Source organism: Lepisosteus oculatus, chromosome 17 (assembly GCF_040954835.1).
Source record: "Lepisosteus oculatus isolate fLepOcu1 chromosome 17, fLepOcu1.hap2, whole genome shotgun sequence".
Classification (NCBI taxonomy): Eukaryota; Metazoa; Chordata; class Actinopteri; order Semionotiformes; family Lepisosteidae; genus Lepisosteus; species Lepisosteus oculatus.
Window position 1 is genome coordinate 13,683,046 of NC_090712.1, and position 11,364 is coordinate 13,694,409.

The following is an 11,364-nucleotide window of genomic DNA, read 5'->3' on the forward strand; positions in this document are numbered from 1 at the left end:
TGCTGATGCTACATGTGAAACCTGAACGCCTTTGGCTTCTAGTTCAAGGTAAACAATGTGTGCAGGCTACTTACAGCACTACACAGCTTGCATTAATCAGACAGGAAAATTGAAATGTGCGCTTTGGTTAGTAGCTGCACATTTAATTTGGCAAAATGCTTGTCCTTCTATCCCCCCTACTTAGATTAAACTTGTTTTTACTTTAAGACCTTCAGCTACCCTCTTTCCTAAAGTATTATTTCAGTTATTCAGTCTACAATTTCTCTTGGACCAGTTAAGAACTTTGCTGATTATATTCGCTGTTCTCTTCAGACTCTGGTCCTGCTGGCAGTAGAAGAAAGCAGGTTTCTATCAGGGGAACCTTTGTCTTGAGAATCCATGAGGAATTTGTTTATGTAAAGCGTATTTTGATATACACTGGAGATGGGAGGATGAATATCATTGAATATAGGTGGTTGACTGGAGACATTCTGTCATGAGCACTGTGAAATACTTAAACATTTACATACAGATGTGGCCATATTTAGTAAGAAATGAAAATAAGTTCAGTGTTGGTGGTGGGAAGAAAAGTGAAAATTTTTAAAAGAATAAGTCTTCTGTTTTAGAATTAAATGTACATCTATGAATATACTACATCAAAGCATCTCTCAAGTGTGATACTGTCACTTGAATAACTCATCTTGAAATCAGTGAAGTGCTGTAACTGAGCTGCTTGCTCTGTAATCTTTACCATCTCTCAAACAGTGAAAGATTCCTCATACAATAGCTAAACAAGCCTGCAAATGGTACAATACACTGAACTGCACACAAAGAGGATTCTCCACATTGAAGATCTCCACAAATTTCAACAGCACTTGCAGTTCTTTAGGAAATTAATCATCTGTTCTCTTCCTGAATCATGCCTTGTTTGGTGGGGTTTGTTTCTCAAGACAGCACACTGAATAAATATTGTCTCAGGCGTGTGATACATATTTTGGTGTGTGTGTTTGCATAGTGGGCACAGAGCGTGATGGGTGTCATGCTTCAAATTTTGTACACTTAGGGCAGGGGACTAATTAGTCTTGTATTTTTATAAGTAGCGTCATTGTGTTGCGTAACCCCAATAGCAGCTGACCAGCCAGTTTCAGACTCAGCAATCTCTTTCATCATTCTCACACTGAAACCCGATATTGGGAGCTCTCCACTGAAGAGGGACTGTAACACAAAACCCAGGATACCATATTTACCTCACCAAGGAGCCGGGAAATCCAGCCTTTCAGGCTGAATCCCCCTTCAGAGAGTACTTGTCTGCTGGGCCCAAACATTTCCTCCTCGTTTCTACAGCAGACCGACATTCTCCACTAATTACTACACACGTAGCTGATTTCTACACAGAAAGCGATTACTGGCTGTCAGGGGTTATTTGGTGTTAATAAGGACCACTTATGATACTGAGTGGTGGAATTATCTCACAGTAGTATCAGGCAGCCTGTCATTTCTGAAAAGTAGATTTTTTTTGCATCCTTTCTTATGTCTTTTTATTTGTTATTGCTACTGTGCATCTTTTGAAAGGTATATGTTTAATAGACTGCTTTGATCCGAGTTTTACTAGTTTTCTATATATTTTGAATTTTATATATAAGAAGCTTATAAATGCGGCCACCTACAGTGAATTTTTTGTAGACTATCTGGAGACTGCGATATATCGCCAAGAGTCTGGATTTAATGCCCAAGAGATAGACATTTTTGGTATTCTTAACAAACTGTGGGTCCACAATTTGTAATGTGAGTTAGACAGATTTAACAGGTTCCAGAACTGAGCTGTACAGAGGGATTGGATGGGGCCTCTCATTCAGAGAAAGGCTGAAATTAATGATCCAAACTGAGACATTTGAAGGATTGCTTTATAATGATGATGACAAGCTTGAAGGATTCCCAACAATCTGTAACCTATTTCTACAGCATGTACATACAAAACATAGGCCCCTCCCCTGCCTTGTAATGCCACAGTTAGCTGGGTGGAATACAAAAGAAATAAATGCAGCTGGCAATCTGAGCCATGTTATTGGAAATGTATTCTGCACATTTGTCTAAATTAAATAGACAATTGTGCAAGCTATAGTATGTATGTTTTTATTCATTCTCCAAGAGTCCATGAAAGAAGACATCTCTTCTGAGAAGAGCAGAGTCAGAATCCTCTTCTAATATTTTTATTTGTGTTCATCATTTTATTCTATTTTTTTTCCTTGCAATTCAGCGCTCACAAGAGAAAGTGCAGGAGGAGGTCATTTCTCACTGATATCACTGATGCTTTGAGCAACTACCTTTATGGATTTAGCCACATCCATTGACTGGTCCAGAGTAACAGCAGTTTGGTCCTGATCAGTCCTCTTGTTACTAGTCAAGGCTCATATCAGGACAGATCTGGACAATAGGATTCACCCTGCGCTTTGACTGAGCATCTTTAGTAACTGAGCCACTCAGAAACTCAAAAATAATTGATATACAGTTAGTACCAAACCATTTTCATAATAAAATGATTACAATCGAGTCAATTCTAAAGCAATAAAACAACCCAGATGATTGGAACATTGTATGAAAATATGAAAACAATACTTAAAAATAAAACATTGGATATTTTGAGGGGGGTCATGTACTGGGTGGAAAATATAATTCCAAATAATCCATTACCAGAAGCATTGTGCATCTTATATTTGTGTGGATGGGTAGTATTCTTAAATCAATTACACATTTTAGCCAGCAAAGCACATGCTAATGCTCAATTGTTTTGTTTTGAGAGTGATTGTGTTGCATTATCATTAATTTCCATGGTGCCCTGTAGTGGGCTGTAATGGAGTATCGTGTTGCATTAATGTAATGAACCTGATACCCTGAGTTGAACTGTGTTGCTGGGAATGATTATATAAACACAGTGCAAAGATGCCCTCTGCATTGCAATCAGAAACAAGGGCAAAATGCTGTATTGTAGGTTGAGTAAGTTTTAGGTTTTTATATTATGTTCAAGAAAAACCTCTTTAGGGTGTTTAATGTGGTATATTTCACTCTAACAGATAGTTTCCTTTGACTTTAATATGCTGCTTATTTTTGCTCTTAGTGTCAATGTCACAGGTATCATCTCAGCTGTAAGTTTCAGGATGCACTGACTGAAATAGCTACATTGTAGACTTTTATTTTCCAGAAGATGTCAGTACATTTCAGCATCTTGTTCCATGTGTGAATGCAACCAAATAACACATTGAATTGTCTTGTTTGGCCTGAAAGCCTTACAGTATGTTGTGTTTCTTACAACCCCCCAACATTTCAAAACTATGCACATGCTGCATATTGCAGCAAGTCAACATTATTGAAAACATCCATTAGTCATTAGTGTGTGTCCTTCAGTCTGTGTCCTTGCCAGGAAAACAAAACTCTTTCACCTTTGGATTTTATTGCAATTGTGCTAACCAGTCGCAACGTCCACACACTCATTCTTCATTAGTGCCTTCCCAATATAGTAGTGTGTCTGCTAAAAGTGAGCTTCCTGTCAGGTATTCAGAAGGGAAATGCAAAGGTTGGGCAATGCTGTGATTTTAATAAGGATTTGCAGGAAGCATTTTGGCCATTATAGGTGCACATCTTATGCATTGGTGAGTTAAGATGTCTGGAAATAATTTTAAGGCCCAGCTGAGATATGCTGCAGACATGGTTACCTCTAGTTTTAAGGCCAATGCATAACAGGGTTTTTTTTTGTTTTCGTTTATAAAGTAAGTTCTGAAAAATATTTCAGTGAATGATACTTTAAACCAAAACAATACAGAGTGAAGGAATATGAGGAAATCAAGCTCCTTACTGAACGTGCAGTGGAGGAAATTTGAAATCAATTCAAAGATATTTCTGCTTCGGAAAGGTGTGTATATGCTTGGTTTCATTTAGTTGTTTGTGAAAATTAAAAGTATTCAGTAGCTTAAATGTGCTGTTAGAGAATGCTTTTCTATCTTGGATTTGATATATTTGCTAAATTGAGGTTCCAAAAAACGAAATGCATTAAGACTTGAACTTCATCACGGCGCTTAAAAATAGTGAAAATCGATACAGTGCATCACCACTGACCTGAACTCTGCACGGCTGCCTATTGATTCCTTTGTTCACTAAGTGCCCTCCATCGCCTCACTTGTTTAAGTGAAAATGATACATTTGATATGTAACCAATATTATTAGTAAAAAATAACCTAAAGGAATACAGAAATGTGCTTGAGAGGTCAAAAGTACTGTATTGAAAACAAGCAATTTGTTATATAAAGCTCCGCTTTCCAGAAGTGTCTCATAATGTATTTTTCTTGAATTTCTGGCATTGCGCGGCATAACGACAAGTGTCCCCCAAGGAGAAAGATGATTCTGGAGATAGCTGTGCATTGGCTGCTTAGCATTTGGGTGTCTTCATGCTGACAACTTGATGTTTAAAAGCCAATGGAGAATAAGGTGCACTACTACTAAAAGAGGCTAGTGCCAGTTTCAAATGCTAAAAATTAAAGCATGCAGCAATGGAAAAACTATTCCCATTACTTTCTTGTCCCAAAATTTGCAGTTCTTTAGTTTCGAGTGGGGAAACTTAGCAAAAACCTTTGAGCTAATAATCCTACCCTGCCGTAGAAGAACAACTTCAGTTTCCCAGTTGTTTATGTCCAAAGCAGATTTAGATTTAGTACTTTTCTGAACGAACCTCTGAAACCTTGCAGGGTATTTGTGTGAAGAATCACTCTTTATTGCATTGTCTCCTAGATTAAAATGAAGGCTGCTCCAAACAGAACTGGCTCCTGACAGCATGCCGCCCAGTACACACAATTAACAGTGTTCTGCGAAAACATATCCAGTTGGAGCTTTCAGTTTGTACACAGCTAGTTGTGCTTCTCTTCCGCGGCGGTGCCAGTACTGTGCTTTTCCAGGGTACTTGAGTCAGAGCATGTTGGAGTGAGCTCTGATAGGACCCCATTCGGGGCCGCTGCTGTTTCAGTAAAGGCCTGTGTTGTTCAGGACCGTAAGCCAGGAAGCGCTCTGTTCGCTGGGATTGCCAGATTCCATTTGCCGTGTCAGTCACAGAGCGGACAGCTGCTGCGTGTCGCTGGCGTCACTGTGCCATGGGCACTGGCGATCCATCATCGCTGCTGCTCAGCAGGCCCCCGGTCAACATTCCACTCCGCTGCTGCAGGCCTGCTGGCACTTTGAACCTTGCTCGTCCAGATGGCAGGATGCTTAGCAAGCACTCCTCCTCAGGTGAGCACATTACTTTGTTCAGTTACTGAGCTATACATACAGTGCAGTCATTGCCAAGTGCTTGTGGGTTTTACATAAGATGTATATATCTATTGGCAATGGAGGCCTTTGTTAGAAGGAGAAAATGATATCTTCTCCCCAGAAAAGAAATACATGTTTAAGGGTAATTTCATTTCAGTTCAATATTAGGTCTAATTTTTCATACATTTCATACAAAATAAATACACTGTCACTGGTATCATAGCAAAGTATGCACTGTCAGGTCAGTTACAGGAGCTAGATGGACTAGCCCTTCAGAAAGAGCGATCTGTCCTGTAAACCGTACCTGCTCTGGCAGGATTCACATTTCTGAAAAGGTCTCCCCCATAACAGGACACAGCTGAGCTCTGAGTGGCAAAGCACGGAGATCTAAGGTTTGGTGTATAATTTCTCTTCTCACACCACTGCATGCTCCCTCCAGCTCAGCACTGCTCACACCTGCTCATAACCCACTAGAGCATGCTATTAAAAACCCATTCATTAGAACTGCCGTTGTGTTATGCTTGCACTCTCCTGATCTCCAGCTCTAGTGATGATTATGGTGTCCTTGGGGAGTCCTGCTGATTGAGATTGTGGTGTGCTCTCCTAACCTAGTGTGTTTGCCTGATTGTAACTGATAACTTGAGTTATTAAGGGAGAGAGAACCCCGAAATTAAAGAACCTATTGTTAGAAGCTGCAAATATATACTGTACATAAGGAATATATTATATGCATCTGTGTGTACAGTATTTGTGACAGCTAAAAATATATTTGTACATGATATGGAATAATATTTTGGGAGTGTGGAACAATACTGCTCAGCTGTGTAGTCGAAGATTATACCTCAGCTTTTTTACTGCTGCATGAGTTCCTCAGATAAATTAGTTTCTTAAAACCAAAGTGTATATGGACCATACACTCCTCTTAAAACTTTGTTCATATGATATTTGTGAGGTTAACTTTTTCATAAATCCCAGTGATCTTACTCTACAAATGTTAACATCATTGTGATTATAATAATTAATTCAAAGTTTTTATTACAATTCATTTGAACAGATCAGCATAATAAGGACAAGATAAGTGTAGTGTTTTTCATCAATTCCAAAAACATTAAGAGCAGTGAAATACTATGTTCCATTAGAAAACACATACAGTATAAATGAGAATACGGTATGCCTGCATATCTTGTAAATGCTTCCAATCAGCCTTTGTTATTTAAGCATGCAAACATATTAACAAAAGGATTTGTACTCCCTGATTTCTGAATGACATCCTTCTGTTAGCAGAACACGTGCTGACAGTACCAGCAGGCAGGACATTTGTCTGAAATACCTTTGAGGGTTCAGCTGTCAATAGGGTAAATAAGTGTGGCTTTATCTATGTTAAAAGCAGGCTATCAATGGTCACTTAGTATTATCTAGGTACACAAAGCCTTTGTCCTCTGCAATAAAGGCAGGTATCATGATACTAAGAAAAGAAAACAGAAAGCTGCACACACACAGCCATCTCCATGTGCGTAATAAACTGAAGCGAATGTAGCTTCAATAGACTTCAGAGGGGAAACCATTAACCTGCTTTAATGAAAAAGCCATATGCAACAGATGCAGAACAGACAGTGTGGTGTTGCATCTGCCAGTTCTAATGTGCACCTTGTCTCTTTTGGTTTCACCCAAAACATTTTTTTTATCCTTTTTAAAATTTTATGATTTTTTGAGATAAGGATAATAAATCTTAAACCTGCAGGGCAGACCTTTTGCAATGCTAAAAAGGATAATGCTAATCTATATGTCATGCCCCTGTGGAACAGGTGTATGGATGTGTGAAAAAGGAAATCATTGACTGTTGTAACACATGTAGTGATGTCTTCTGCATGTTTATGTGGTTACCCCTGAAGATGCCTAAATTGCTGTTGGCACAGACATCTTCGTACAGCCGTAACAGCACTGAATGTTCTACAGTGCATATCTGCAAAGATAAAATTATACTTTAAAGACATAAAAAGGAGAAAATAAAAATGAGTATTTGTTTTATGCAATGTAAACAGCATTGTGTGAAAATCATGAATGAAAACACTTCCACACATATTTGCCTGAGCCGTACAATATCTCCTTTTAAGATTTTGTATAGAGGGTCTCCAGTTTAAAGATACTGGTATGCCCAAGTTAAAGTATGCCTGCTGATCTATGTTTTGCATAATCCTAACAGTTCTTCACTGTGTTCTGACAGGTTCCTGCAGATGATTGGTGGGCACATAGAGGAGATTGGTCAGGTAGCGATGCGCCAGAGGATTGAGGGTAGTGTTCAGAGGGATGGACTGGAGATTCTGGCACAGAAACTGAACACCACAGTGGGCACATTACAGATCATCATTGATGGACTCACACAGCCTCAGGGCTTTGACATCAGACAGGGTAAGATGCCCTTGTTTCATGCATGCGGTCTATACTATCAATGTCCTACAGCAGCACTTGCCTCCTCTGAGCTGTTGAGGGGATGTGGTGTTCTCTTTTTCAGACAGAGCTTTTCATTTCAGGAACATTTGTGAAGCTTTATCTGCATGTGAATCACTGACACTAGGTTAAACAGTATTTCCAAAGAATGGAAATAAGAAGGGTTTAATTTATGGAAATGAATTATTTTATATAAAGGCTTAGCAACAGATGATAAATCAGTCCATCTTTTTAAAATAATTGTTCAGTCATAATGTAATGTTATTGATGAATTCCCATTATATGAGCTCATTATAACTATAATGAAATAAAGCCAGTCTCACTGTTATGCTTGAATTATAACAGGCAGTGATGGCAAGAAGTTTCCCACTTCTTCCTCAACTAAGAGAAAGTTGAAAATGTCTGATTTTCTTTACCTAATTAAGATAGCTACCTTTTGAAAACTGCAGGTTCACATTATGAAAATTGAGATGGAGGATCCTGATTTCCCCAGTTGCAAACATTTAGATGACAACTATTCAGCATGTGCTCTCTAAACTGTAATTCATCTCAGGCAAACAATGGTCACAAAAAAAATAGTGACTACCCATGCAGAAAAACAGGACAATCTGGTATGCAATGTGGTAAAGCTATATAGATCATCCACAATGGAGGTTTGCCAATAGGTTCATCAGAGGGATGTGTTCAGCTTGTTGGATTCTTGAAAAAAGTAATCCTTGTTTGGTTCCCAAAATGTGACACGGTCGGATGGCTATGTAGAAAGAGCACATATACTGTCGAAATCACTCTTCTGGAGGTTGCAACAAGCCTCAGGTGTTGTTCAGACTTCCCTTGTACACAAACAGCACCTTTCAAAAGAAAAGCCTTGATACTCTTTGAAAGAAAAGGTTAAAGACTTCAGTTCTGTTATTCTCTCTTTCCACTTTTAATATGTCAGACTTCCTGACTGTCAAGCGGCATTGAAACACTTCAGCACTTTGCAATATCCTAGCACTTAATACACTATTTTATGTTTTCTGTAGTTTTATTGTTTTTTATGCTACTGGTACTGTACGTATATGCACTCTTTGACCAGATGTGATTATAAGTCGTTTTGGTTAACAACAGATGAAAAATCTATACAGTGTATGTAGCAAACAAAAATGTGTTGTGTATTGCATCAATTACCTAACTGTTTTAATATCCTTTTCAGCTGAAGTGCAAGGGATACTATCTTGATTGTACAGAAGGTTGTGTGTATTACATTTCATGTTACAAATCATTTTAGCTTCCTTGTGAGGTTTTGTTGTGAACTGACAGATCTAATGACAAATCCATTTTTCTGATTGAAATGCAATAAATGAAGCTCAAGTATGGGCACAGAGACAGGTCTTAGCTGAGCCTAAAGGGCCAATATTCCCCTCTTTTAATAAGCACAGGGAGATTTTGATTTAACTTCAGATCCTTCATGTTTTATGGTGCCCCAAAGCCATCTGTGAAAACCTTTATGTGTGAAACAGTTCTCAGAAGTGTAACCTGTGTCCTTTTCACCCATAGACAGTATTTTATATACTGTAAATAAAGAAATTCCTTTTTCATTACTTTTGTTGCAGACTTCGAGGAACCTGACTTCAAGCGTGGTATTGTTTCCATGAGCGATTTGAAAACTGGGACTGTGCTCACTGGGAAGGTGGAGAACACAACACTCTTTGGCGCATTTGTTGACATAGGGGTGGGAAGGTCTGGCCTGATCCACAAGAAGTACATCACTGAGAACAAGCTGCCTGCTGACAAGCGGCGCCGCAGCCTGGCTCTGGGCCCAGGCGAGAGGGTGGAAGTTCGTGTGCTCAACGTGGACATCCAGAGGGGCCGTATCGGACTAGACCTTATCCGTGTTTTGAGATAGGCCTTGGGTTCTTCTAATATTGTGTTTTTGCAAATATGCAGGCTTTAGTCAGTTGAGAGGCAGAATAATTGTTGGTTGGCTGGCCATGATTGCACAACTGCAGATTGAAGAGGGGACAGTGTTTTTGGACTTGTTGACTTAGAAGAGATTAGAATCCCATACATTTGAGTTGGAATGTCCACTGAAACTGTTTTGGGGAGACAGGAATTTGTTGTGTTGCTCCGTTTCTTTCTCATTTTATTATTTTAAAAAAGTGCTGCATTTCTTCTTTTTCAATAAAAATGACAGTTGTCATTTCATTTTGAGTCATCATGGTTTATGTTAGAAGATATCCTAACATCTGGAAATACAAAAAACATATGATGTTTTATTTGAAAAGAAAACGCAGAACAAATTTCATACTTCATGTATTTAAATGAGAAAATACAAAAATGGTAACACCTATGTTATCAGTGTCTTCCTTTATTACAGCTTACAGCACCTGGTATTCCATCCCAGACAGTATTCCATCCAGGCCTGGTTAATACATGGAAGGGAGACTACCTTGGAAGACCGAGTGCTGTAAGCTTTTTAAAATCATTCTTCCACGTCAGAAATATCAACAGACTACATCCTATTTTGTCACTAACTTGCTGAAAAGCTGGTCAACCCTCTCGTCTTCTCTCGAATTGATTACTGTAACTGTAATAATCCCCATCTCTGAATTGGCTTCATCACTCAGTTCTTCTCCCCACTGAGAGCTGATGTGTGATGACCGCACTGGCACATTATGCTTGCCATCACGTCATCCAGGTGGGGCTACATATTGGTGGTGGTGGAGGGGAGTCCCCATGCTATATACTGTAAGTGTAAGGAATTATTATTATTATTATTATTATTATTATTATTATTATTATTATTATTATTATTGTTATTTTAACTTACTGGTGTATATCTAAATCCACACTGAACATGCCCAGAATTCAGCAGACAAACCTGACCAGGTCTTGTGCATTGGCTTCCTATCAGGTTTCGTGTCGACTTCAAAATCCTTATGCTCAACTGTAAGGCTCTATATGGCTTGGCACCTCAGTTCCAGTCTGACCGTCTTGTCTCCCTGCCTCACTACCTTTGTTAATCTAGATACAGGCTCCTGTCTGCTCCCCAAGCCCATCTAGATACTATGGGTGACATGCATACGTCTGTCCCTTAGGACTAAAACATTCTTAAGAAGGACTTTTATTTACATCAGAATTAACTGATTCTGTTTGCCCCTTTGCTTTCCTATTGTATACCAAATCCATATTGTAATTGTATAATTCTGCTGTCTCATCTCATTGTGTGCTTTTTTACTGTAAAGCACTTTGAAAAGCCACTTTTTAAGGTGCTATATAAAATAAAAGTTTATTATGTTTTTAACTACTACTCTTCCTCAGTGTCAGTGCTAAACTAAATTGGCAAGAAAGAATGACTGAATACGTTTAGCAAACCAACCATAAAACAAGCCGTTACTGCAGCAGAATGCATCCCAACGTTAAAACTGCAGGACTTTTGGAACTGGAAAAGGAGAATAAAAAAGTAAATAACAGACATTCCCAAGTTGTCAAGATGTCTTGGGGCAGTAATATAATAGATGGCTCATCCCAGTAGGACTTTGCTGAGGTTATTTAGCGCGCTGCGCACAAGCACAAAGACAAAATTACCTAGAGTGCTGTAACTAAATTGCTGCCCAGTGGAAAAGGCAGGAGTGATTTCCATACCTGGTGTATATTGCTTTGTCT

General features: G+C 38.8%; 1 protein-coding gene across 4 annotated transcripts in view; it reads left to right on the forward strand.

Moving 5' to 3' along the window:
• Positions 1 to 9,903, forward strand: part of srbd1 (S1 RNA binding domain 1) — an 85,280-nt gene extending 75,377 nt beyond the window's left edge. For 3 of the 4 annotated variants that reach the window (XM_069180026.1, XM_069180024.1, XM_069180025.1), the window contains exons 20-21: positions 7,496 to 7,680; positions 9,312 to 9,903. In XM_069180026.1, coding sequence (XP_069036127.1) covers positions 7,496 to 7,680; positions 9,312 to 9,604 — 478 coding nt within the window. In that variant the 3' untranslated portion in view covers positions 9,605 to 9,903. Of the gene's footprint in view, positions 1 to 6,555; positions 6,627 to 7,495; positions 7,681 to 9,311 lie in introns of those variants that run through there. The other variant, XM_069180027.1, reaches the window with a different exon arrangement.
• Positions 9,904 to 11,364: the final 1,461 nt, after the last annotated feature.